The sequence below is a fragment of the Mytilus galloprovincialis genome, chromosome 8, assembly GCF_965363235.1.
Source record: "Mytilus galloprovincialis chromosome 8, xbMytGall1.hap1.1, whole genome shotgun sequence".
NCBI classification, from domain to species: Eukaryota; Metazoa; Mollusca; class Bivalvia; order Mytilida; family Mytilidae; genus Mytilus; species Mytilus galloprovincialis.
The window spans coordinates 23828935-23856176 of NC_134845.1; the positions used below are offsets into that span (position 1 = coordinate 23828935).

The 27242-nt window shown below is 32.0% G+C and overlaps 2 protein-coding genes across 3 annotated transcripts in view; one reads left to right on the forward strand and one right to left on the reverse strand.

Annotated features, from left to right (window-relative positions):
- Window positions 1–244: 244 nt before the first annotated feature.
- Window positions 245–27242, forward strand: part of LOC143085370 (uncharacterized) — a 117321-nt gene continuing 90323 nt past the window's right edge. The window contains exons 1-6 of one of the 2 annotated variants that reach the window (XM_076261651.1): window positions 248–450; window positions 1079–1195; window positions 2014–2095; window positions 2657–2800; window positions 3729–3844; window positions 5020–5620. In XM_076261651.1, the coding sequence (XP_076117766.1) occupies window positions 310–450; window positions 1079–1195; window positions 2014–2095; window positions 2657–2800; window positions 3729–3844; window positions 5020–5067 (648 nt within the window). In that variant the 5' untranslated portion in view covers window positions 248–309 and the 3' untranslated portion in view covers window positions 5068–5620. Of the gene's footprint in view, window positions 451–1078; window positions 1196–2013; window positions 2096–2656; window positions 2801–3728; window positions 3845–5019; window positions 5621–27242 lie in introns of those variants that run through there. The other variant, XM_076261652.1, reaches the window with a different exon arrangement.
- Window positions 14198–26325, reverse strand: LOC143085367 (metabotropic glycine receptor-like). The gene is made up of 5 exons (XM_076261648.1): window positions 25774–26325; window positions 25005–25172; window positions 15798–15930; window positions 15114–15195; window positions 14198–14506 (listed from the first exon to the last, which is right to left on the reverse strand). The coding sequence occupies exons 1-5, from the start codon at window positions 26319–26321 to the stop codon at window positions 14448–14450; spliced, it is 990 nt and encodes a 329-aa protein (XP_076117763.1). The 5' UTR covers window positions 26322–26325; the 3' UTR covers window positions 14198–14447.

Below are 27242 nucleotides of genomic sequence, written 5' to 3' on the forward strand. Positions count from 1 at the left end.
TAGTCTATATTGTTTTGTATTGATATCACTTTCTTTTGTGCGATAACAATTATCCGAGGTCATTTGATATTAACTAATTCCCGGATTCTTCAATGTTTTTTTTTAATCTTGTGATAATGTTGTGATCTTGTGTGTTTTCACATCTTATGATTAATCACATGCTTTAAATGATATATATATATATATATAGTGTTTCATATATAAAATTGTTTTTATATATATATATATATATATATCAATTCAAATCTTGTATTTTCATTCTATGACTGATATTTACACTGACACCATACATTTGTCTGAAGAGTAAAAATGTTCCTGCTGGTAATTGGTTTACTTGTGATATCGACATACATGCATACAGCTGAATCATGTTGTTGTATGCCAGAGAAATTTGAACTACACGAATATGTGGAAGATATCTTCACTTGGCCATCAGCAATGATACAAACGGTATTATGTAATATTATCAATATATAAATACATTTTAATTTTTTATTAGATACGATTTAACAATATATGAAATTATAGCTAAATACAACCGAGAAATATATCATATTTAGCCAAACCTTCTTTTTTTTAAATCATAATAATATGATTTCCGTAAAATAAAGTTTCTTCGCGTATTAATTAGTAAAAGTTACACGTGATAAATATGATGCATTCAAAGCGCTTTTTTTAATAAAAGTTAATCAAGAACACTGAAAAACATAACATTAAAAGCCAACAATGTTTAGATAATAAACTAAATATACATAATGTGTATTTGTCATGGATGGATACGTTGTTTTCAAATATATGATCAAAATTGGCCATTAAAGAATAGTCAAAACAATCATATGTTTCTCTTGGGGGCATGAACATTATGTGAGGTTTGATTTTCCTGAAGGAATTATGCCTGTGGCGATCGAAGCAATGTAAGCTTAACTCAAAATCAAAGGAAAGTTTTAGGAAAACACGTATTGTTTTTCTTTCACTTCTTAACATGTTTAACTTCTGTTATATTTGGTAGGAAGAAATAATAAAACAGGTGACAGAAGTAAAAACTATGACAAACAGCATGTTTGTTGTTCTTTTTCAGGGCTATGCAAATATTTCTTTTGACTTGGAAGTGAAAAAATCTGTATTTTTCTTCTATGACGTGAAACTAAATGGAAAAGACGTACCCACACCAACATATCTATTTGATCATTCTTCGGTAAGTACAACACATATCTTGTATACTAGTATTTAACTGTTTCAACCACAGGACATCATCTTAACATGACATAATGTTGATGACATTTCAATTGTAGTAAAGTTTACCACAAAATGATAGAGATAAAATAGAAGAAATATAGTGTATACCTCATTATATGCAAATGATTTGATTTGTATCAATATTGTCTGTTTTATGCCACTTGAATCTAGTAAAATCCGGACTCACAGATTACGGGATATTACAAAGTATTAGTTTTGGCTACATGCTAGCTAGAAAAGGGTGTATAATGTTTCACATTGTGAGTACACTTCCACTGTACCAAATAATAGAACTAAGGATTGATTGATCGATGATAAGTCTATGCCTTAGCATGATGGTAGTAGATCCTATGACACAATTATAGTCGTGCGTAGAATGTATGCATAACAGAAGACGCGTTCCCGGTCGACGAATCTGATATTTCAAATCTCCATCTCTTTTTTTGATATATTTCAAAAGGATTTTCGGATTTAGAACATATCTTGCCTAGCGATCTTGTTTAATGATAATTCGCACTGTCTATGTTTTAATGTCAATGTAATCTTTCTTACTTGTGAAATTATGTTAATGTTTTGTTCAATTAATCAAGATAGCCTCAGATAGATATTCTCCTCTTTTTTAGGGGGTTTGTTTCCTACTCCTTCTATACATGTAATCCCATACTATTGTGTAGTAGAAACACATTTACTAATTCGTAATAATCATGATTATACATTTTATTTTTAGAAACTGGTAACTGTCAGCGTCCTATACTCTATAATGTTTGTATATTTCAGGGATTTGTGTACGTATATGATCTGCGGTCTAAATATTGTAAAAAGATGCCTATCGGGAGAATGAACCCTGTATGCGTACCAGGTAATTAGCATTTAAGAGATATTTGTACCGAATAAAACGAACTCGAAAAACTTATATTAGTATCAATAAATGATCTTAGAAATACCGACTTACATTTGTCCTAAGGCCTTTTTCACATCAACAAACATATACTTTTGATACAATGATTTATTTTGAAATCCTTTTAGAACATTTTACCTTTTAAATTAGATTTTAAAAAGTTCATTTACTTGAAGACACTATATTTACTTTGTTGATAATCTAAAAACTCTAAAGACAAAAAAAAAAGCATCTTGCAAAATTCTTTTATTGATAATGTGGTGTCACTTAATAAACCATATCTATATTATGAGTGCTTTTATCTCATTTGTTATAAAAATATAATGTTCAGTTGAAGTAGAACAGTGCATTTTGTAAAATTTTTAATATTGATCTCAGCATTTTTGTTAGACACTTTGAATTAAAAAGGTAATTATTATCGTATTATACATCAAAATTGGATGTAAATGTTATCAAGAGCAACAAAGGCTTTGAAACAACTAGACCTTCATTTTAAAACTTCTGATGTTGTCATTCTTGCAGCATATCAATCTACATACAGCACACATCTCGGCGCAGCAAAAGAAATGCTGTCTGTTACGACATATCAGTCAACAGCTGGGAATCAAACAACTAGTACCACAGTAACGAAAGAGAAATGCTATCTCATCAGCTCCGAACTCAATGGTAAGATAACTTAAATAATTGAATTTAAAGCACAAGCCAGTAGTTTCTTAAACTATCCAGTACGACCCATACTCAGTTTGTGAAGATTTATATTTATAACATTCAAGTGAAAAAAAAAAACCAAACAAATAGCTACTTAACAGAGAAAAATCGTCTACGTTCTTATTCGTCCGAGCGAGTTTCCCTGCACTAGCCGAATGTTGTTAAACAATAGTTTAATGATCTGTAGTCATAGAAAAAACTTTCTCGGACAGTTATATATTGTTTTAAGTGAAAAGAGAATTGTTGCTGATTGAATGATGCGAAAACAAAAACAAAATCCAAAACAAACCAATACTATTTCCTGAGAAGTATATGTGTTTCTTTTAATAAATAAAGAAAGATAAACATAATAAGAACTGTGCATATGATCCATTATTTTGCCTTTCTACTTTTTATTCGAACGTCATTGATGAGTCTTATAAAGACGAAATGCGCACCTGACGTACATAATTTTAATGATTTGTTTATTCAAATTAACTTCTACAATTTGAAATTTGTCTGAAATAAACAAAAGCAATGTTCTCGTCATGCACAAGTCTAATATTATTACGTTTATAAATGTATGTACAATGTACATTGTTTGTGTACGTTGTATGAATATACTAAAAAAAAAGTGTTCCAGTTTTAATGACTTAGCTAATTTTGTTTATCAATATCACATGTATTCTAATACATTACTATTTAAATACAGCTTGGAAAATTAGATCACATCTATTGTCATAATATTATTGTATACTCTGTAACTACTGTTCTCTGTTGTCTTTAGTTTGTCATATTTTGTATATATTTTCGTTTGCCATAGCATGTATATATGCGTCTTGCAAATAAAGTATTCATTCATTTATTCATTCAATACACTTAAACTACAGTAATTACTTTATTACAGACTCGGAGTATCCAACAAGTTTGAGAAAACAATTTTACGGTACGACATTAGGGATAAAGGATATGTCGGTCTTCAAAATCCCTGCTATTTGTAAGAAGATCTTTTGGAATACACAGGTAATGTTTTGCTGAAGAGTTTAAACTAATACTTGATAAATTTGCTGCAAAAACATTGAATACGATGAGCTATATGACCAAAAATAGATCTAAAGGACTTACAAAAAGGACGTCAAAATAGATCTAATTAGTTATCAAAGGTACCAGGATTATAATTTAGTACGCCAGACGCGCGTTTCGTCTACATAAGACTCATCAGTGACGCTCATATCAAAATATTTATAAAGCCAAACAAGTACAAAGTTGAAGAGCATTGAGGATCCAAAAGTCTAAAGGACTTACAAAAAGGACGTTTAAAGACCTAAAAATTAAAAATGCTGAAAAATTGAAGGCTATTTAACAAACCAGATGTTTTAAAATTACACACACCGCTGGACGGTATACCTCCAAAAGAACTTTAAATTAAAATTGAACTCATTAATCCCAATCATTTTGAAGCCATAATATTTACAGGTTATACATGACATGACATGGGTCAACTAAATTCTAACTGCTCGAAACAATTAACCACATTGCTTGTACAAAGCATACGTGATTGACTGATAATGATAATATCACAAACAAATAAATAAAGAAAGATGTCACCTTCAACTTTTAATGAATCTGAAAACGTTCTTGTTAGAGAGAAAACAATATAAATGGAAACAAATCTGAATATTCAGTGAAAGATGGATATCTGCTTAACTGTCTAACATTTACAATTGTTTCCGCAATCACCTGGTAATTCGTCTTTTTAATTGAACTTCTTCAGCTTTAACTTTACAAGGCTTTTTTTTTTTGGATTCGAGCATCACAGCCAGGAGCTTTTTGTAGACGAAACACGCATCTGGAGTGCAAAATTATAAGCCCTATACCTTTGATGAGTTATTTTAAAAAAGGAATCTCGATACATATAACATTGATTCTATAATGGTACATCTTTGTCATGTCCCCTAAAGACATTGCTTTTGTTTTAAAAATAAGTTTTAAATTGACATTTTAATTGTTTAAATATTTTTGCTGTTAAATATACTGTGCCCAAATGAAGTTTAAGTCTGTTTGGTATGGTTTTCATCCTCCTAGAAACTTTCATTTCAACATCTATAAGTTTTTGGTTAGATTTTTTCATAGTTCACAATAGAGGTTAATATTTACAATGAAAGTTGTAAAAACATATTAGAATATTCTAATTTCAGGAAATGCCAGAGGTTTCCCGTCGTGTATTTCATCCATTCTACTTATAGAAAAAACGAAACGGTTAGAGACGGTACCTATTGGATGTCAAGAAGTTATCAACAATGTTAAAATTCATCTTTCAATTTCTAAAAAGAAAACTTAGCAATATTATGCATCTATTTTTACTATGGTTTAGTATTTTCTCTGTCAAGGTTCATATGAATTAAATATATCTATCTTTGTCTCTTTGTCTGTTTTACATGTTATCATACAAATTTTATAAGAGCTTGCCCATATCATTTTCAACGTCCTCTTGTTAGCAATTTTTTAAATGTTTCATAGTGAATTTTGAACTAAATACAGGCATATTGATGCATCAAAGAAAGGCTTTTTAAAATCATTTTGAAACAAAACATTTACGCATAGGATAGAACAAGTATTGTGTCAAAGGTTTCTGCTCATCAAATTTTTAAATCATTTCATAGATTTCAAAAAATAGTTTATTTTTATATTTATCGCCTTCTCAATACTATAATGCACATTAAAACTGTGTTTTTGCTTGCTGTTTTTATCGTATCTGATTGACTATTTCTATTATAATAAACGCATTTGTGAACAAAACTTGTGTTATTTGAATTGCTGTTCTATTAATAGCCAGATAAAGAAATGACGTTTTTAAGTTTAAAATCTACTGATGGAACATTACGTCAACACTGGGAAATACAGGAGGTAGAAAAGAAATCACAAACTCTTGAAAAGGGGGAGTAAAGAAAATACCTGTTACATATATTCGTAGATGAAATTATATTGAAAACTGTGATAATACTCATTACTTTACACCATTGAAGTAAAAATATATATCTTTTGCAAATTATTGATATTTAAGACATTTACTAAATTCTTTCTCTCTTTTGTTTTTTGGAAAAAGGGGGAGGGGGTATCTATTCCTTTTGTGGTGATGGTGTGTATATATCTCGTCAATTACATAAATGCGTGTAAACTTTTTATTGCCCCTTTAATCAACGTATTCTTTACAATAAAACAATACTAGCTTTTGTGTTTGTTACAAATAAATATTTATTGTTTTCCGGTTATTAACACTTATGATTTACATCCTGTCGATACATGTAATTTTGCATTACACATTGTCATGCTTTCTCACATGACTATGACAACAAGTTGAAATTGTGCTATGCTTAGCTGTCATCACTGCGAGGTCTCTGAGATCGGTACTTTGTGTCAAATGTTATGATTACTACCCGTATGATTAATAAATCACTTTTGATTGTTTTTTACAGTTTTATGTGATGTGAAGCATGTTGGGAGAGGGTCCAGTGTTCACAAATATAATTTACTCCGTTGACAAAGTTGTAGATCATATATACTTTTAAATAATTACTTTTGCATTTTCAACATCAATTTACATTGTCAATTTGATTTGCATCGTTACCTTGTAGTTGTATCAAATATATTGTGACTGTTGCATCGTATTAGGTCATATCAAAAGGTTGAGAACTTTCAGCTTAGTTTTGGTGATTGCAAGCATTCTAGTTCAGTCAATCTAGCATAAATTTGACCCTAACCCGAAAGTAATTGCAACAGAAGATTTTTAAGTTTTAAACTTTAGCATTATACCCCAAATATACACAGAAAAAAGTCCCATAAAATCTAACTGGAGGAAGACTAAACAAATCACTATTTTAAATTCTTATGGAGATTTGCATTGAAAAGGAAGATAACTCTTGCATAAAAGGCAGAAATGTCAATAAAAATTGATACAAAATTATAACTTTACCGCTTCTATTAATCAGAATGTATTGATTCTTAGTTTTTTTGCGGTCTTCAGAGTGTAACAAACAACTCTAAAGGTATTTTCATATATTTTATCAAGCTATAATCTAAATTTCATAATTCATTAGTGTACCATTTATTGATTTTTTCAACATGTCAATAATTAAGGTAGATCATAAGTAAATATTTTTTGAGACAGAATTTTCTTATACTTAGCCAAAATGAAGATTTTACTATGCTCTTTTCAAATGTATAATAAAAAGTATGGGTCACCGTGCTATCTTTCAAGCTTTGAGTCGTTGAAAATTGCGTAAATTTGGTTAGATTGTTCATGGAAAAACACATTTGTTTGCATAAAAAAAAATTAAGAGATATAATTTTGAAATAAATTGTAAAAAGATAGTTTTTGTCATGTATTTTAAGAAAATAAAAAGAAATAAATGGTGTCACCGAACTTTTTTTCTTGCTACAAGTAAAAGAAAAAATTCCCTATCAGTCCAGTATATTTTTTTTACTAAAAAAAGTGATATTTGTTTAGATATTTTGAAGTATACGTCAATAAATTACCAAGTTCATTTCAATATTTCCACTTACCTGCCTCCTTAACTAATTGCAATTTCCCTCTACTTCCCCATACGTTCGTCGAGTTTTTTAATATAAATACGGTAACACCTCCAGTTATCTCCCTTGCGTAACTCATCAGTTTCTCTCGGCGACAGCCATTAAAGCACATGCGTTGCTTTCCCTGTACGTTTATTTGGATTATAGAAGGTGTATCGTAAGATTGAGAAACAGGAAGATAAGTTTAAGAAGTGTGTAAAATGTCCGGACAGGATGAATACTCTGGATGAGCACGATGAATGTTACAAACATCGTATTTGTAACGAGTCATTCCCATGCAAAATTTGCAAAAATTGGTCAAAGGAACATCGCAGTTTGGTCATGAAAATGATTGAAAAAAGTGTTCAGAAGGCAATTAAATTGAATAAACTGTCTCAACCCGTCTGTGTAGATGGGTTGAAAGATTTCAAAGACATAAGTCCACCTGTGGAGGCGGCAGTCGGAGCTTCAAATGACGACACTGTTACTGAAAATACACCTGACAACAGCACTTGTATGGTCGATATTTCGGCCATTGTACAAGAACAGGTACAATTACAAATACAAAACTTATTCAAAAAGAAATTGATTGATATCAATGCTAATGTTCTTGATGTTCAACCTCCTGGAAAGCCTAGTTCTGTAACTTTGCAAAACCAAAGGCCACATTTTGACAAATTCAAAAGTTATGACGATCAGATGTCTTTAATGACAAATGTTGATCAAGATCAAGTTTCTTATCTTGATCCAGAAGAAAAGATTGATGGGTCTGCATCGCCACGATCTAGTCAAATGTATACTTGCACCCCAGTGGAAGTACCACAAGGGGCATCTGGTGCTTCTGCTCCAATTGAATGGATTTCTTTCATTAATAAAATGGCAACTGTTCTAAATATAGAGCCTGAAGCGTCAGAGACTCATCAGGAACATCCTTCTTTTGTTTCGGCAAGACTAAAACCTGACAAGAATGATAAAAAATCAGCAATTAAATTACCTTTGGAAGGAACAATTATTGACATGGTAAAATCTGTAGAAAAGGAAGCTATCTCTGGTCATTTGAAAAACAGAGCTGTTCGTGGCAGGGATGATAAAGCTTTCATGGTTAAGAAAGATGATTTTAATGCTTTCTGTAGTCCTCCTAAGTTAGATGACAATATTGAGGAAGGGCTACCTATTGGTCATAAAGGCAATTCTTTTAAATCTGGAGTTAATATTCCACCTTTTCACAGAGAATTAGATAATGATTTTCGTCGTATGGACAATTCTGCAAGAGCACTTTTTAGAGCCGTTTCATATGGTACTATGATTTCTGCCTTTTTGGATGAGGCAACTTGTGAGGATGATAGAATTGAAGGACGTAAAGCATTAATTAATTGCTTTAGAAGTATGGCTGATTTATCAGGCAGAATCATGGCAAATTCAGTATTAAGTAGAAGAAAACTTTTTCTGAAAAATGTTAACTTCATTAGTAAGTCGACAGAAAAGAAGTTGTTAAAGTTGCCCGTTTTTGGCAGTCAACTTTTTAATGGAAAATACTTTGACACACTGCATACATCAGCAGAAAATTTACGGGATGCTAGAGAAACCCAGAATGTGTATAATAATACTGGTAGTTATAGCAAGAACTTTAACAAGTCTAGAGATGATCGCACTCCGGTAAATGACTTTAACAGAAAGAGGAAGGGTGACTTTTCTGAAAATTCTGAAAGTGGAGCTAAAGTTGCCAGAACTAACACTTACTCCAACAAAGATAATTTTCGTCCAGGAAATTTTTCAAGGAAACTTTACTGGAAGGACTAAAACTGGAGTTTATGAGTCATCCATGTTTAAACATAAAAGAGACAAGTGTTCCAAGATATGGTATTCACGAGTCGGTTATTTTAACAGAAATAAGTGTTTTATTAGAAAAAAATGTTATAGAACATGTTCCTGTTGGGCAAGAAAACTTGGGTTATCACAGCACAGTTTTCGTAGTTCTAAAACGACAAGGAGGTTTGCGACCAATTCTCAATCTGAAACCTCTAAACCAAATAGTAGTGCCTCATCATTTCAAGATGGAAACACTCCGTTCAATTATGAAAGCTTTAAAAAAGGGAGACTATGCAGTAACTTTGGATTTAGCAGATGCGTATTTTCATCTCTCAATTCACACAGATTACAAATAATTCCTGAGATTCCGATTTCTAGGTCACAGCTACCAATTTCGAGCAATGCCATTCGGGCTCAAATCTGCCCCAAGAGTGTTCACAAAGATTATGGCTGTATTAGCAGCATACCTACGAAAGTTAATGATTCAGATATTCATGTATCTAGACGATTGGCTGATCAGCAATTCAGACAGAACAGCTCTTGTAAAGCAATTTCATTTTGTACTCATTCTTGTTCAAGATTTGGGACTTATAGTAAATCAGAAAAAGTCAAACTTAATACCAACCCAACATATAGAATACTTGGGAGCCCTTTTCAATCTAGAGAAAGGGATAGTAACACCAACAGAGACAAGATTTCAAAGTATTTTGGAAATAATACATGCATTACTAAACAGTCAACAGATTCAAGCAGTAGTAATTTTAAAATTACTAGGTCTGAAGGCTTCATGTATTTACCTAATACCCATGGGAAGATAACATATGAGGCCAATCCAACTTTATTTGTTAGCACTATGGAGGCCAAACATCCAACCATTGAATCAGTTCATTCCTGTACGAATGAGCTTGACAATACATTTAAGATGGTGGACAAATCGGACAAATATTTTCAAAGGAATGCCTTTACAGGAGCCGACAATTTAGTTGACATTGATCACAGATGCCTCAGAACTAGGATGGGGAGCTCATCTGGGAACTTGGCAGACATCAGGAATATGGCCAAAGTCTTATCAACTAAAACATATAAATTGGTTGGAATTGAAGGCTGTACAGTTAGCTCTTCAAGAAGCTGTACAGATCGTGAAAGACATGAATATTTTGATAAGGTCGGACAATACAACAGTGATAAGTTATATCAACAAGCAGGGCGGAACCCATTCGCCAGAACTGTGTTACCTAACTTGGGACCTTTACCAATGGTTTATTCAGAACAAAGTAACTATCCGTGCAGTTCACATTCCGGGAAAGATAAATCTACTAGCAGATGCTCTTTCGAGGGGGAAAAATCTTTTCAAGATGACAGAGTGGACACTCAACAATATGATAGTAAATATGATATTTCAGAGACTGGGAACTCCAAGTATAGATCTGTTTGCAACAGCTCAGAACAAAAAGTTAGCAGTTTATTGCTCTCCGGTTCCAGACATAGCAGCATTTCAAGTAGATGCTCTAACTGTAAATTGGAGCGGCATGTATGCATATGCATTTCCTCCTCCAATCCTTGTTCCTCGGATATTACAAAAGATTCGAGAAGAAAAGACAGTTGTTCTTCTAATAGCACCAATGTGGCCAAGACAATCTTGGTATCCTCAGATGTTGGATCTACTGATAGATATTCCAATAAAACTACCACTTCTGCCAGATTTGCTTTCACAAATTCACAATCGAATACAAATATTTAGTTTAAACATATTTATTCATCATCAATACAAATATATCATCATACAAAATACACAATAATAATAGGATTCGGAAACAAGCTATATATAGCTTATATTAATCCGTTTCCTTGAAATACCAACTCAAGTTAACTATTACATAAATATAGCATGCAATGTTACTATGATATGGAACAAGTATAAACTAAGTAACTATATAACAAAAAAGAAAGGAAAAAAAAAATCATTTTAAAATAATGAAAATAAATACAACAAAAGAAGAAAAAAAAGTAAAAAAAAGAAAAAAGAAAACTACACCGAAATACTACACACATGTTTAGATGAAATGCAACTTAGTGAGAATAGTGAATAACGATTTAACTTGTAAATCTCTTGCACTTTAGTAGGAATTTTTTTACTTTTCCAAAAATATCTTTATTTTGGTCTAAATTTAGAGCTTGTGATCCAAATAAAAGTAAATTCGTGTTTAGTGTGACTGGATAATTAATTGAGAAAATAATGTAATTACGCAATTCGTCATATTTTTTTACAATGCAATAGGAAATGAGCTGTAGACTCGATCAAACCACACGAGCAGTTTGAAGAATCTACTAGATTTCGCTTGAACAAATTTTCATTTAGAGAACTACTATTCATCCTTAATCTGGCATGTAATACTTGACCCATTCTTGTTCCAGTGTAGTAAAAATTTGGGCATTTATCATTTGGGTTTTTTATACGACTTTTAAAAATGCTTAAAGACATATAATTTCTCGTTTGGTCTGGTAACTTATTCCACAATTTAATACACGAATACAAATATTTCATCAGAGTCCGGAAACATTAAATCTTGTGGCATGGAAATTATCAAATTGCGTCATAAGTCAAAAGGATTTTCTGAAAAAACTGCAGAAATTATGGCAAATGCCAGAAAAACATCTACTCAAACAGTGTATGATGCAAGACTCAGAATATATGACAGTTGGTGTAAAGAACAAAATATCAATTCCACTTCTTCAACTATACCAGAAGTAGCAGAATTTTTGTTATATCTTTCTACTGTAAGAAAATGCAAACCACAGACTATTACAGGTTACAAGTCAGTCATAGCATTGATTCATAATAATGGATTAGAAATTTCAAACAGTTCTGAGTTATCATCATTGATTAAAGGGTTATTTAATATGAATCCACCAATTCGTCAATTGACCCCAAATTGGAATTTACCTTTAGTTTTATTGATGCTAACAAAACATCCTTTTGAACCTTTAGATTCAATTGAATTAAAGTTTTTAACTTTCAAAACAGCTTTTCTAGTAGCTATTGCATCAGCCAGTAGAGTTAGTGAAATTCATAGCTTATCATTAGATGATGGACATTTCAGATTTGAAAAAAATGGAATTAAACTATTACCAAATATGCAGTTTCTTGCAAAAACACAGACTTTGAATAGGCCTTGGGAGCCATTATTCATTCCTTCATTTAATTCTTATGCAACTGATTCTGAGGATTTGAAACTATGCCCTTGCCGTGCATTAAGGATTTACATAAATAGAACAAAATCTATAAGGAAATCAAACGGACTGTTTGTTACTTTGTCAAAAAAAACATCATAAAGAAGCTTCAAAGGATTCTATTGCAAGATGGATTGTTAATACAGTGCGATATGCATATGAAAATGCAGATAAAGACACTTTAAAAACAGTAAGAGCACATGATACAAGAAGACTCTCTTCTTCATGGGCTTTATTTTGTGGTGTATCAGCTGACGAAATTTTAAAAGCAGCTCACTGGACATCTGAAACTACTTTCACTTCATTCTATTTGAAGGATGTCCCAGACCACCAGTCCATTTTTGCCAAGTCAGCAATTTTGGATTCTTTCAAGAGAGGAAGACAGAAATAGGTGAATATAATTTTTTAATTCCTTATTTAATTCCTTTCCCACCTCCTTTAGTAGGGCTGCAAATTCTTTTGCAATTAGTTAAGGAGGCAGGTAAGTGAAAATATTGAAATGAACTAGGATTTTTGTGGGTAAAATCCTTGTTCATGAAATATTTACACTTACCTGCCTCACCCGCCCTCCTTCCCTCTCGAGGAATTACTTTATATTGGTCTCGAGAAACTGAAGAGTTACGCAAGGGAGATAACTGGAGGTGTTACCGTATTTATATTAAAAAACTCGACGAACGTATGGGGAAGTAGAGGGAAATTGCAATTAGTTAAGGAGGCAGGTAAGTGTAAATATTTCATGAACAAGGATTTTACCCACAAAAATCCTAGTTTTCTTTATATTATTAAACAGTTTAACCTTTAAATTGCAAATCTGTCTCCAAATTTGCAGATTTAGGCAATAACTAAACCGATTTTTTACTGTGATTGTACAATCCAAGATGGCGGTATACCATGCATCTATCTTAAGCATGTATTTTTCTTTTTGTAGTTTAAAGTTTCTTTAGATAAGTAAGTTTCTGAAAAAATATAATATACAGATATAAACAATTCTAAATTTTCATATTTGTTTTTCAAAATGGTTACAAAGCTTCAAATTTGCAATTTCTTTAAAGAAAAATGCTCGAAAAAAAAATAGAACTTCCCATAACACTTCGGTTTTGTACATTTCATGAGCAGAAGATTATATTATTTAGTCAAATACAAATGTATTACCCCATCAAAGTATCATACATTACATAAATTTCGAGGAAAACAACGAAAACCTGACCACAAAAGACTAATTTTTGCAAGAACTATCTCCCCTTCCAATGTTAATTTCCATAGGAAATTAATAATGCTGACTTTGAGTTTTCCTCAAGTTAGATTTAATGGGACTTTTTTTCTGTGTATATAAAGGGCATAATGCTATAGATTAGAACTAAAACATTTTCTGTTAAATTAGTTTGAGATTAAATCTTAGTTTGACTGGACTATTCTTTGACGCGGTTGTATTACTGTAATTTCATTTATTTTCATTGGCTACTTATGTTCGTGGATATTACATTTCGTGGTTGATAAATCTACAGTATTTAATTTTGATTGCTGTGACATTTTGTTGTTTAATATATCGATATAACAGAGTTGGGTGCTTTTCACTGAAATGATTTTCATTTTACGTTACGTAATGTATCTTTTTGTTATTTCACTAATACTTTTAGCCATGGAATTTCGTTAGTAACTATATTGTAACATGTAGCTTTATTCATTGCTGTATTGTGTAGTGTATGACCGCTTTTTCAAATTTCTACAAGGAGAAATATTAGGGTCAACCTTCTGTCGAAATATTAATAGATAGAAAATTTTAAATAGCAATTATACACAACAAATAAAGATCTGCATATGAGCTAATTGTCTAGATCTACAAATGTAGAAATAAATTCTAAATGTTTAATCAGGCTTTTGTTTCTTGTCATTCTCACATTTACGCATGTATACAAAATACATGAAACATAAACTTCTCCACCAGACTCTCGTTTCGTCTGCAAAACACTCATCCGTGACAAAAAAAAATATAGTTCTTTTAAATACATATCTCCAGTCACCAAACAGTCCAAAATATCTGGAAACCAATGCCAAATAGAATAGCTAATAATATTCCTGTAGAGAGAAGGAAATATTCGATATCAATATTGAATTTTGAATTCATAGTTAGTAACTTTCCGTGATCATTTAGTTTTCTAATACTTTTTCAATAATCAATGGTTGATGTGTTTCACATCAAAATTTACATTACTGCAGTAGCATTATGTTTATTAAACTATCATTGCTAGTTTTTTTAAACATGAATTTTATACAATTAACAAACCAGTTTTAGTGGGGTTCGTGTTGCTCAGTTTTCTATGTTGTGTTTTTTGTACTGTTGTCTTTCTTTTGGTCTTGTCTCTTTTTTTGCCATGACTTTGTCAGTTTTTTTTCGACTTATGAGTTTGAATGTCCCTTTGATATTTTTCGCCTCTCAAGCCTGCATGTATCATGGCATTATTTTGTTTGAGTAATCCTCACACTTACATAGTTACCAGTGCTATAATCATTTGGTATTTAACGCTGTCCGTTCTGCTGTAAGACATGTGTATGTGTGTGTTATAACTTATTTTTTTTGTAATATTATTTAAAACCTACTGGTTGTATGTGATCTAGTTAATAAATGAAGATATTTAACTTCATTTGTAGAATAATTCATGTGATTCCGTTAGAGAAAAAGTACCTTCGCTGTTGGAAAAGGAGCCATTCACCTGCAAACAACTGTAACCACCTTTTTTAAAACCTAATCCAGGTAGGAACTGGCACTGAAATAAAGCAATATAATTTGCCATGGAAGACGACTTTAAAATATACAAGTATGATGTATATTTATTATAAAAAGAGACAGCTATTTCTTTTAAATTAGTACGAAAGAGATAACAGGTTGTTGTACAAAATTCAAATTAGAATTAAATAAGAAAATTTCCGTTCTCCCTAAAATTTTATGACAGGTCGTTCCTTTGTTTTGTGAAATTACATAACAATTACTTATTTTTCCACTAAAAAGAGGAAAAAGTCAAAAAGAACACCAAGGGAACACAAATATTTAAAGAAATACTAAATACACCACGATAAAAAAAAAAAAAAAAAAAAAAAAAACGACAAACAGTACTCTACAAAAACTTCAAAGAACAAAACGAATGAACGACAATTACGAACTAACCAAATTCGTGAATTACCTCAGGTGATAGAGTATCTGTTCAGACATTTATAGACCATATTTTGTAACAAGTCAGTAAAATAACATGAAATTTTATTTTATTCTGATATATCGATCTGACTTGCACACAAAAAGTAATTTAGGACATTTCAATAGTAAGTAGATGAGGTGAACAAGATATCAAATTAATGTCATGTTTTAATTTACCTTTGTATCGGGAAGACATTCGTGAGTGCCTCTGAATACATTTAGGAATATATCAATAGATTCATCATCGTCATCAAGGTCACATTGATTGATATCAGTATCGTTTAAGTTCATATCTATGAATGCAACACCTCTAAAAACAAAATTGAAAAAATCAGTTCCCTTTTTTTGAACGTGCATAGTTAACTAAAGGTGCGAGTGAAATAGAATATGAAACATGTTGCTTCAAAACTTATATAGCACATGTTGAATTAAACTAGTCCTCCTTTATTGCCACCCGATTAAACACCGGCCTTTACTGTGTATAAGCATACACCGTACAACTGAGGAGATTAGTGGATCAGGAACTGCTTACCCTTCCAGAGTACATAATTTCATGTGTTGGGTTTGGTTAAATTCTATGGAAAGCCTCAGCTGTCATATATTAGAGATTTACATAACGTTATGCTGAAGCTTCCATTGTAAAGTTAATACAGCGTGATGATGAATTAAATCATCAAAATGAAAACTTTAAATAATAAAATGCTAAGTTGAATCTGTGTTGTGTTGACTTGCAACTTCAAGTGTTGATGTTGTGAAATCATCGTGGTAAGCCACGGCGTTATGATGATATGCTTATAACACGTAACGTTGAGTCGAAACTACATATTGTTAAGTTGACATTGCACGATGTAAACTTGATACTCGATAAAGCTTAGACGTACTCTTAGATTGCTAGGATAACAAATAAAACGTAAAGTTGAACTTTATGATGTTGACTTATTATTGATGAATGTAAAGTTTAGATATCACAACGTTATATCATTATAATGTCACGATAGGCTTATCATAATGTATGTAGACTTTAAACTACACGATTCAAAGCTAAACTAGCATACTGTTATATTACTTTAATGTCACGAAAAGCTAACCATACAATATGCTCACTAGAAATTACACGACGTAAAGTTGAAAGTACGTGATGTTGAGCTAGGATTGCACAATGTTAAATCAGTATTATGTCATGATAAGCTACCAATGCAATATGCTCACTAGAAATTACACGACGTACAGTTGAAAGTACGTGTTGTTGAGCTAGGATTACACAATGTTAAATCAGTATTATGTCACGATAAGCTAACCATACAATATGCCCTTAGAAATGACACGACGTACATTTGAAAGTACGTGTTGTTGAGTTAGGATTGCTCAATGTTAAATCATTATTATGTCATGATAAGCTTACCGCACAATATGCTCACTAGAAGTTACACGACGTACAGTTGAAAGTACGTGTTGTTGAGCTAGGATTGCATAATGTTAAATCAATATTATGTCACGATAAGCTAACCATACAATATGCTCACTAGAAATTACACGACGTACAGTTGAAAGTACGTGTTGTTGAGCTAGGATTGCACAATGTTATATCATTATTATGTCACGATAGTCTAATCAAACATTATTTTGACATGAAACGACACGTAGGTGGAAAAACGGTCCACTGATGTTGGATCTGAGGTATCTTGCAAATAGTGCCGCATATGAGTAGTAGTTATATGATATAAAAAGAGAATATATTCAAAATACATTATTCTACTTTCTTTTTACACTGTAACAGTACGGTCCATGTAATATTATCATTTCAAAATTTTCACCAAATTATTAAAATTCTAAATATTGTTTTTAGATTTGATAGTTAAGATATTTGATCAACTTTTAAAGTACTCTTAACGTGCAGTTTTTGAATATTACGCTTTTGGAAAGTTTGATTTTTGAAAGTTTTTGATGAAGATATCAAAATTAGAAAATGGGCGTAAAGAGAGGTACCTTTAAACTGCAAAACGGAATAAAAGCGGAACGAAACGAAACAAAATAAAATGAAGAGCTACGGTTACTTCAAAGTTAATATATAAAATAAGTCAAAAGGAAGGCAATTGTAAGCGGTGAAAAATTTGGTAACAAAATAGATGTTTCTTAAAAGCGGATAATTCGTGTTAAATCAAGAAGCACAGCTTTGATTATGATCATTCTTAATTAGGAATAAAACGCACAAAATACTTTTCAATTGCAAAATAAACAATTTAAAGAATGTTGTTTTTAAAACAAATTGATCATGAGATAACAGTATCCTGAAATGTGTTAAGGTTTTGCAAATATGGATTTTATTTATTTAAACCGATTCTCTTTTTAAAAAAAATCTCTTATATAAGCTGAGCGTTGAAAATAATAGTTCAGAACTATTTTGTTTCCACAGCGCCCAACATTTAAGGGTAACAGTGAAAACTCGCTGTAGGTTAAACAGATTTATACAAGGTTGATTATGGTTATATTTTCTTCTGCACTTTTGACATTTCAATAAAATTCCCTCAAATTTGATTTTTTTTTTTGCCTCTATGACTTCTTCAACTGTGGTCGCTTTACCGGATAGCACGAACAGGCGACTAACGGATGGAAAAAGTTTTACGTTAACAAAACTGTTAGGCAGCAACCATTTGATTTTCGGGGGGGGGGTGCGGGGGGGGGGGGGGGGCTAAGGTTTTTTTGGAAAAAAAAAGTTTGTTTCCAGTTTTTGGAGAAGAAAATAATTTATTTTGAATTCTGAAAAAAAAAATTGTTTGTTACCCCCTCAGCTGCCACTATATGTAATGCTAAAATTGAAAGAAAAAAATTATTTTCGACTTGTCGCGAAAAAAATAGATTGTTTTTCGCCGCAGTCGAAAAAAAAAGTTTGTACAGAAAAAAAACCCATAGCCCCCCCCAGAAAATCAAATGGTTGCTGCCTTGTCCGTTGGGAGTCCGTTCCGATGATGTACAGTACAGAGTAACTGACAAAATAAAACGGACGCGTAACGAAGGCACAACGGACACACACAGAATATGCAACGTACGAGAAACGGAAACGTACAAGACAGAACGGATGTCAAACATACATCCAACGGACTAGTACCGCATACAATGTACACCAAACGGAAGCATATCGGATAAAATGGAAGAACACATGTAATATGCGAAAAAAATGAAAGGCGGCAATAATAATACTTGTAAATCGCATAAATATTCCAAAAGTTTCCGTTTAGCTGGTCTTGGTTTGTTTTTTCAAAATGCCGCCAAAGGGTAGTGTCTTAGATATAGGAAGATGTGGTGTGAGTGCCAATGAGACAACTCTCCATACAAATAACAATTTAAAAAGTAAACCATTATAGGTTAAAGTACGGCCTTCAACACGGAGCCTTGGCTCACACCGAACAACAAGCTATAAAGGGCCCCAAAATTACTAGTGTAAAACCATTCAAACGGGAAAACCAACGGTCTAATCTATATAAACAAAACGAGAAACGAGAAACACGTATATATTACATAAACAAACGACAACTACTGTACATCGGATTCCTGACTTAGGACAGGTGCAAACATTTGCAGCGGGATTAAACGTTTTAATGGATCCAAACCTTCTCCCTTTTTCTGAAACAATAGCATAACATCACAACTTACCTGAATAAGAGATGTTTGATAGTGAAGACGTGCTTTTACTCTAATATCATTTATGATTAATAAGCATTCATTAGACACAAGAAATCTGACACACCAATAATTGCCATTTCTGACGCGAAATATGCAATGTCATTTATCCGTTTATCATCCGCTTTCTCATGCGTTTATCGTAAAAATGGGGAGGGGTGTAATTTGTTTCATATCTTTTTTTCTTAAAATTTCCTATTTTTCTATTGATTCATATTTCGTATTTGTATATTAAAGTAAACCAGATGCTCTGCAGGGCGCAGCTTTATACGACCGCAGAGGTCGAACCCTGAGTAGTTCGGGCAAGTATGGAGTCCGACACAACATTTAAGCTTGATCGATACAGCTCTGAATTTGAATTGTGATTAAATAGTTGACACAACATAGGTTTCTGACACAGAATGAATGTGGTCTAAGAACTTAAACTTAAAAACTTAAACATTTTAAATAAGACATTTACCTATTATGTTCCAATGTCCAAAATCTAAATACATGGTTAGATTCAGCATATATCATAGAACCCCAAGAATGCAATTTTTTATGAAATCAAATAATGTTCAATTTTAGACCCTTTAGACCTCAATGTGGACCAATTTGATAACTGGGTCCATATATTAAAAATCTAAATACATGGTCAGATTCAGCATATTGAAGAACCCATATATTCAATTTTTGTTGAAATCAAACAAAGTTTAATTGTTGACCCTTTGGACCTTAATGTAGACCAATTTGAAAACAGGACCAAAAATTAAGAATCTGAATACACGGTAGATTTGGCATATCAATATCTGTATTATACCACAATTGTATTTATGTTCATGTATATCCATACTATCCTTAAGGAGGATAATAAATATATATAAATATATTAATATATACATGTATATATAATTCATTTTATGATGAAATCAAACAAAGTTTAATTTTGGACATTTTTGGCCCCTAATTCGTTGGTATCAAAACTCCCAAAATCAATCCAAACCTTCCTTTTGTGGTCATAAACCTTGTGCTAAAATTTCATAGATTTCTATTAACTTATACTGAAGTTATTGTGCAAAAACCAAGAAAAATGCTTATTTGGGACCTGTTTTTGGCCTCTAATTCCTAAACTGTTGGGACTAAAACTTCCAAAATCAATCACAAGCTTTCTTTTGTGGTCATAGCTAGACCTTATGTCAAAATTTCATAGATTTCTGTTTACGTATACTAAAGTTATTGTGCGAAAACAAAAAAAATCCTTATTTTGGCCCTTTTTGGCCTCTAATTCCTAAACTGTTGGGACCAAAACACATAAAATCAATCCTAACTTTCCTTTTATTTCCATAAACCTTGTGTTTAAATTTCATAGATTTCTTTTTACTTTTACTAAAGTTTGAGTGCGAAAACCAAATGTCGTCGGACGACGACGACGCCGCCAACGTGATACCAATATACGACCAAAAAATTTTCAATTTTTGCGGTCGTATGAAAATACTGATGTATCAGGAGATACACACCGGATATTATGTATAAATTATTAAATAAAGTATTGTGCAATGGCAGGAAATATTCAATTGCATATTATTGCGCTATAGCATAGTATTGCACTATAGCATAGAATTGCGCTATAGCATAGTATTGCGCTATAGCATAGTATTGTGCTACATCATAGTGTTGCGCATTAGCAAGAAATCTTCAATTGCACCGAACTGCGCAATAGCATTTACAGGGGCGGATCCAGCCGGTTCCAAACCCATGACAAAAAAAGAGGGGGGGTTCAACTATATGTCCACATTTAAATGCATTGATCGTCCAAAAAAAGGTGGGTTCCAACCCCCGAACCCTCCCCTTGGATCTGCCACATCCAAGACATCTTCATTTTCAATCTATTGTGCAATAGCTCAATATTGGACCAGGAAGAAATCTTGGATTGCACATTATTGCGCAATAGCAAAACAAAAAATCGATTGGAATTAAATACAAATATTTAAACTCATTTCAAATTTTAAAGATCTTTCACCACATTTATTATGTGTCAGAAACCTATATTATGTCAAAAGGTTTATCACAATCCAATTTCAGACTGTATCAAGCTTAAATAATGTGTCGAAACTTGCAGAAACTGTTCAGGGTTAAAAATCAGGACAATGTAAAACGCTGAATTTTTAAGTAAAGCATTTACCTAAGGAACGCTCAAAATATTCGAATATTTGAAAGCCAAGTAAATATAAGAACCAAAACAATTTAAGAGGTGTTTGACCAAATGGAAAGTTGAAATATCAAATTCCAACTAAGTAGATATAAGAAGATGTGGTATGAGTGTCAAAGTGAAAACTTTCCATCACAATCACAATTTGTAAATGTAAACCATTATAGGTCAAAGTACGGTCGACAAAGTTAACGCGGAGCCTTTTCTCAGACAGAATAGGACCACTTTGCCCAAGGGAGTTGAAACCCAGTTTTTTTTAGTAAAACGACCTATTCTAAATTATTGATTGGTGGTTGCCAGTGGCAAATATTACATGTATGTTCAAGATTATAACAAATTAACATGATATACAACAGGTAGAATAGGTAAGAGTCGTATATGCCACTGGAAAAATGATGATATATTGAATAGGGACAGAAATCTTTCCTTGTAACGAGTCACTGCAGGGGTTCTTAACGTGATGAGTACTTGGCCTGAAATTTGATTGTTGTGCTATAACTTAAAAATGGACAAATTACAAACACGGAACTAGCAAAAAACATCTGGTTCTCTTTATTGGCTTAACAGTGACAGTCCGTCGGAAGGGGACCATAAATTGCTGACCAGTGTTAAGAGATAGCCAAATCTCTTGCACGTAAAAGACACCCTTGTAGATCTTGGAAAAGAACATGGCAATGCCGCTACAAGGCAGCCGACTCGCATCCGCAAAGTGGAAAGGGATTAAATATAAACTTGTTTAAAATTTCAATTTTCAAAATGCCGACACCTACAAATAAATAGATGGGAGCTTAATGTACAGCGGCAACTATTACATAGATTTGCAAGCTGAAAAATATTTATGGTAAACGTTTATATGATATGAATGTATTGAGCTTTAAAATGAAACCAGAACAATTAGTTGAATGGTAACGTTTACTTTATTTGGCCTTTTTGATTATATTTGATTTGGTCTTTTTAATTTTATTTGTTTCGAGCGTGACTGGTTAGTTTTTTTTGTAGACGAAACGCGAGGCTGCTGCAAATACAAACTTTCCAACCTGGCGTCTATCTATGATAAGTTTATTTACATATATTAAAACAGTTTCCTGGCACCAAGCTACTAATATTTGATCTTTTAGTTACTCTATGCGGTAACACTGTAAAACAGATATCAACAACCTCTAACATTCACGGCTAGCACTACGTTCATAGCGACACCATAGATTAAAAATTTCTTCCGTATCAATACTTTTGAACTGAAATCAATGATACAAGGCAATATATTATCAATATGCAATCGATAAAAAAATTGATAACAAAATGTTAAAAATTGCATGAGACCGAAGCGCTATTTCTTGATCTACCCTTTCAGGAACGTCCAAAGCCGAATATTTGAAAGCGAAGGTAATCGTTCAAAATCATGTACTTGAATTTCGATAATTTCATTTGCCGACATGATTGCATATATAGTAAAAAGTCATAAAGTATAGAGCAATTTTATTGGTTACAGTTCAATTGAAAATATATATACATGCTCAACCCTACCATACTACTCGGCCTATTGAGAGTTGTCCAGTTTTTACTGTTTTTCCTAAATGAGGAGAGAATAGTTCTGAGTTATAGATCTGAAACCCTAAGCTTATAGAGACTTTTTAAAACGCAAATTAACTTTTTCGATGCAGGTTTGATAAGCTTACAACTGCCTGCCTCTTGTCTCATTCTATACATAAACTTTTAAGTAACTGTTCATTTCATTTTGTTTCGTTTTGTTCCGTAGCTAACAGGTGCCCCGCTTTTGTGGCCCCTTTTTAATTTTGAAACTTTAAAAAATCAAACTTTAAAAAAGGCGAAATAATCAAAACTTTACGTTAAGTTTAGTACATTTAAAGATTAATCAAAATTCTAAACTATAAAATCTAAAAACGATATTAATAATTTTAAAATTTCAAGTATTTGTTGAAAATTTAACTTGAAAAATTCAAAACTTTTTAAATTCCAAAATTCTACAATTGGAAGACTTTTCACTATTTTAAAATGATGTACGGGCCGTACTGTAACAGTGTAAATAGAAACTAGAATAATGTATTTTTAATTCATTCTCTTTTTATATCATATAACTACTACGCATATGCGGCACTATTTGCAAGATATCTCAGATCCAACATCAGTGGACCGTTTTTCCACCTTCGTGTCGTTTCATGTCAAAATAATGTTTGATTAGCCTATCGTGACATAATAATGATATAACATTGTGCAATCCTAGCTCAACAACACGTACTTTCAACTGTACGTCGTGTAATTTCTAGTGAGCATATTGTATGGTTAGCTTATCGTGACATAATATTGATTTAACATTGAGCAATCCTAACTCAACAACACGTACTTTTAACTGTACGTCGTGTAATTTCTAGTGAACATATTGTATGGTTAGCTTATCGTGACATAATATTGATTGAATATTGTGCAATCCTAGCTCAACAACACGTACTTTCAACTGTACGTCGTGTAATATCTAGTGAGAATATTGTATGGTTAGCGTATCGTGACTTAATACTGATTCAACATTGTGCAATCCTACATGTAGCTCAACAACACGTACTTTCAACTGTACGTCGTGTAATTTCTAGTGAGCATATTGTATGGTTAGCTTATCGTGACATAATATTGATTTGACATTGTGCAATCCTAGCTAAACAACACGTACTTTCAACTGTACGTCGTGTAATATCTAGTGAGAATATTGTATGGTTAGCTTATCATGACATACTACTGATTTAACATTGTGCAATCCTAGCTCAACAACCCGTACTTTCAACTGTACGTCGTGTAATATCTAGTGAAAATATTGTATGGTTAGCTTATCGTGGCATTAAAGTAATATAACAGTATGCTAGTTTAGTTTTATATAGTGTAGTTTAAAGTCTACATACATTATGATAAACCTATTGTGACATTATAATGATATAACGTAGTGATATCTAAGCTTTACATTTATTGATAATAAGTCAACATCATGAAGTTCAACTTTTCGTTTCATTTGTTATCCTAGCAACCGAAGGGTACGTCTAAACATTATCCAGTATCAAGTTAACATCGTGTAATATCAAATTAACAACATGTAGTTTAAACTCAACGTTACGTGTTATAAGCATATCATCATAACGCCGTGGCTCACCACGATGCTTTCACAACATCAACACTAGAAGTTGCAAGTCAACACAACGCAGATTCAACTTTGCATTTTATTATTTAAAGTTTTCATTTTGATGATTTAATTCATCATCACGCTGTATTAAACTTACATTGTAAGCTTCATCATAACATTATGCAAATCTCTAATATATGACAGCTGAGGCTTTCCATAAAATTCGTTACTTTTTATTTTAGTTTTTTTTGTGAAATGTTTTGTAAACTGTTACAAACATTTTGTTTCGTATTGATTTGTGAACAACATATCCGGTTTTTTTTTAGATTAAGTCTTTAAAAAGAAAAGGGAAAACTTATTAAAAATGTGTACTGGAAATTTAAATATGTCTTACTTGAAGGCGGGCTTTCCAGTGGCATCTTGTCCAAATATTGGCACAGAAAATGTAACCAACCAAATATCACTAAATCCACAATCAAAATAAGGTTGACTCCAGTATCCATCTTCTTGTTTTGCAAAATACATCACGATATTCTCATCTTGAATGTCCGTGCTGCCATTCCTATTTCATAAGATTATGAATAAGAAAATATACGGGTCAACTAAACGTATTAAACAGTTATTGTTACCGGTACTATAGTTGCATGGGTTTTAGATAACTTCTTTCAATGTGAAATGTCAAAAAAACATAAAATAATGAATGTAATTAGAGACTGTGATATGGATGATAAGTCTTTCATAGTAACTGTACAATTCTACCCAAATGTTTATCTATTTAGATTTGGGGTCGATGCGGAGCTTACTATATTGTTTCGTTGTTTTACATCTTAAAGTCTTTGATTTTATTTTTGTGTCGTTTATTAGCTTCATCATTGACCTGATCCCGCATTTTCCTTTATTCGTTGTGCCTGTATTTATACAGAAGATAAAAGTTACACTATAATGCAGACTTTCAAGATATAATGATGCAAAACCCTATTTTTTTCTGATTTTTTATTCGTTTGCAGATTAATGGAATTGTTTGAGAAAGTAGCAAATTGTTACAAAGTAAAACTAAAATGTTAAAATTAAGAAAAAAGTTTACAAATAATCCAAATCCTAAGAAAATGTTTAAAACAATTGTTTAGTGCAAATTCACATCAGTATAAAAGTTATTTACTAACCTCTGTTGTGTTTCCGTTAGAATTGACGATGCATTATCCCACTTTCTTGACTCTAAGTTGTAATACCACTCTGAATCAACTGATGTTTGATACACATAAGAAAGCGATAAATCGTAAAGGCGAATAACTCCATGTTTATAATAAGCATAAGGTGCAAAAGCTTTGTATCTTGAAAATACATCTGGCTCAAACGCAAGACCAGAACTGAAAACTTGTGGTGATCCTGTCATAACGACATTTCTTGCCAAATTAAAGAATGTTAAATCTGGAATAGACTCCAATATTCCTTTGTTCTGATAAATTATTGTCGACATGTAATTAGCATTATAAATAGCTAAGTTTGCATATCCATTCCACAGAGTGAAATCTAGGGTTATGTAAAGATTAGACGCAGAGCACATGTCTGTATGAGTATTTCCAATGATATTGAGAGCAGTGATTGCATCTGACTTACCACCTTTTACGAATAGTTTAAGTCCATGCATCAAAATAAAACATATAAAAAAAATAACCGAAACTCTACATGATGTGTTCATCATCGACTGCATACACATTCCTAAAAAAAAGGTAAAATAAGTTATCTGGAAAACAAACTGTTTTCAATACACATTTTTTTTATAACAACAAAGATAAGACAGATTTGTTTTTGTAATAATAAGGTAATGAAATGAATGACGCTATATGAACACTATTTTTTACATGCTTACAGAACTAAAGAATTACTTGCTGGTATTAAAAAGCGATTAAAACTACTTTTGCTGATCCACAACTTTATGAATACTTGACTGGTAGAAGACACCGAAGCAAACGTACAATCCATACATTTTAAGTAAAAACAACAAAAAAAGTTAGTGTAAAAGTAATAGAACAAACAAGTTATTGTAAAATTAAAAGACCAGTCAAGTCAATCCAAAAGTAAAAGAACAATATAAGTCAATGTAAAAATAACATAGGAAACAAGTCAATACAAATGTAACAGAATACACAAGTCAATATACGTGTAACAGAACAGTCAAGCCAGTGTAAAAATAATAGAACAGTCAGGTACCAAGTCAGTGTAAAAATAAAACAACAAAAGTCAAGTCAGGGTAAAGAAATTAAAGAGTTATGAAAACAGTGTAAAAGTTATAGAACAATCAAGCCATTGAATAAGAAAAAATAAAAAACGGTTAAGTTAGTGTAAAACGAAGAAAGAAAAACAACACCACCAGGTCAAGTTCAACGTAACATAATAGTCTAGTCAGTGTAAAAGTAAAATAACTGTCAAGTCAGTGGTAACGTAACTGAAAGGTCAGGTCATTTATAAAACAAACCAGAATATGGTCTAGTTAATGTAAAAGTGACATTAAATGTGGGTGAAATTTTTCAATGTAGCATTATTTCAATGTAGCATTATTTCATTAATTGTGCTAAAAGAGGTATTGTATAAATATTTAAACAGCAAAACACGCAAATCAAATCAGAATGAG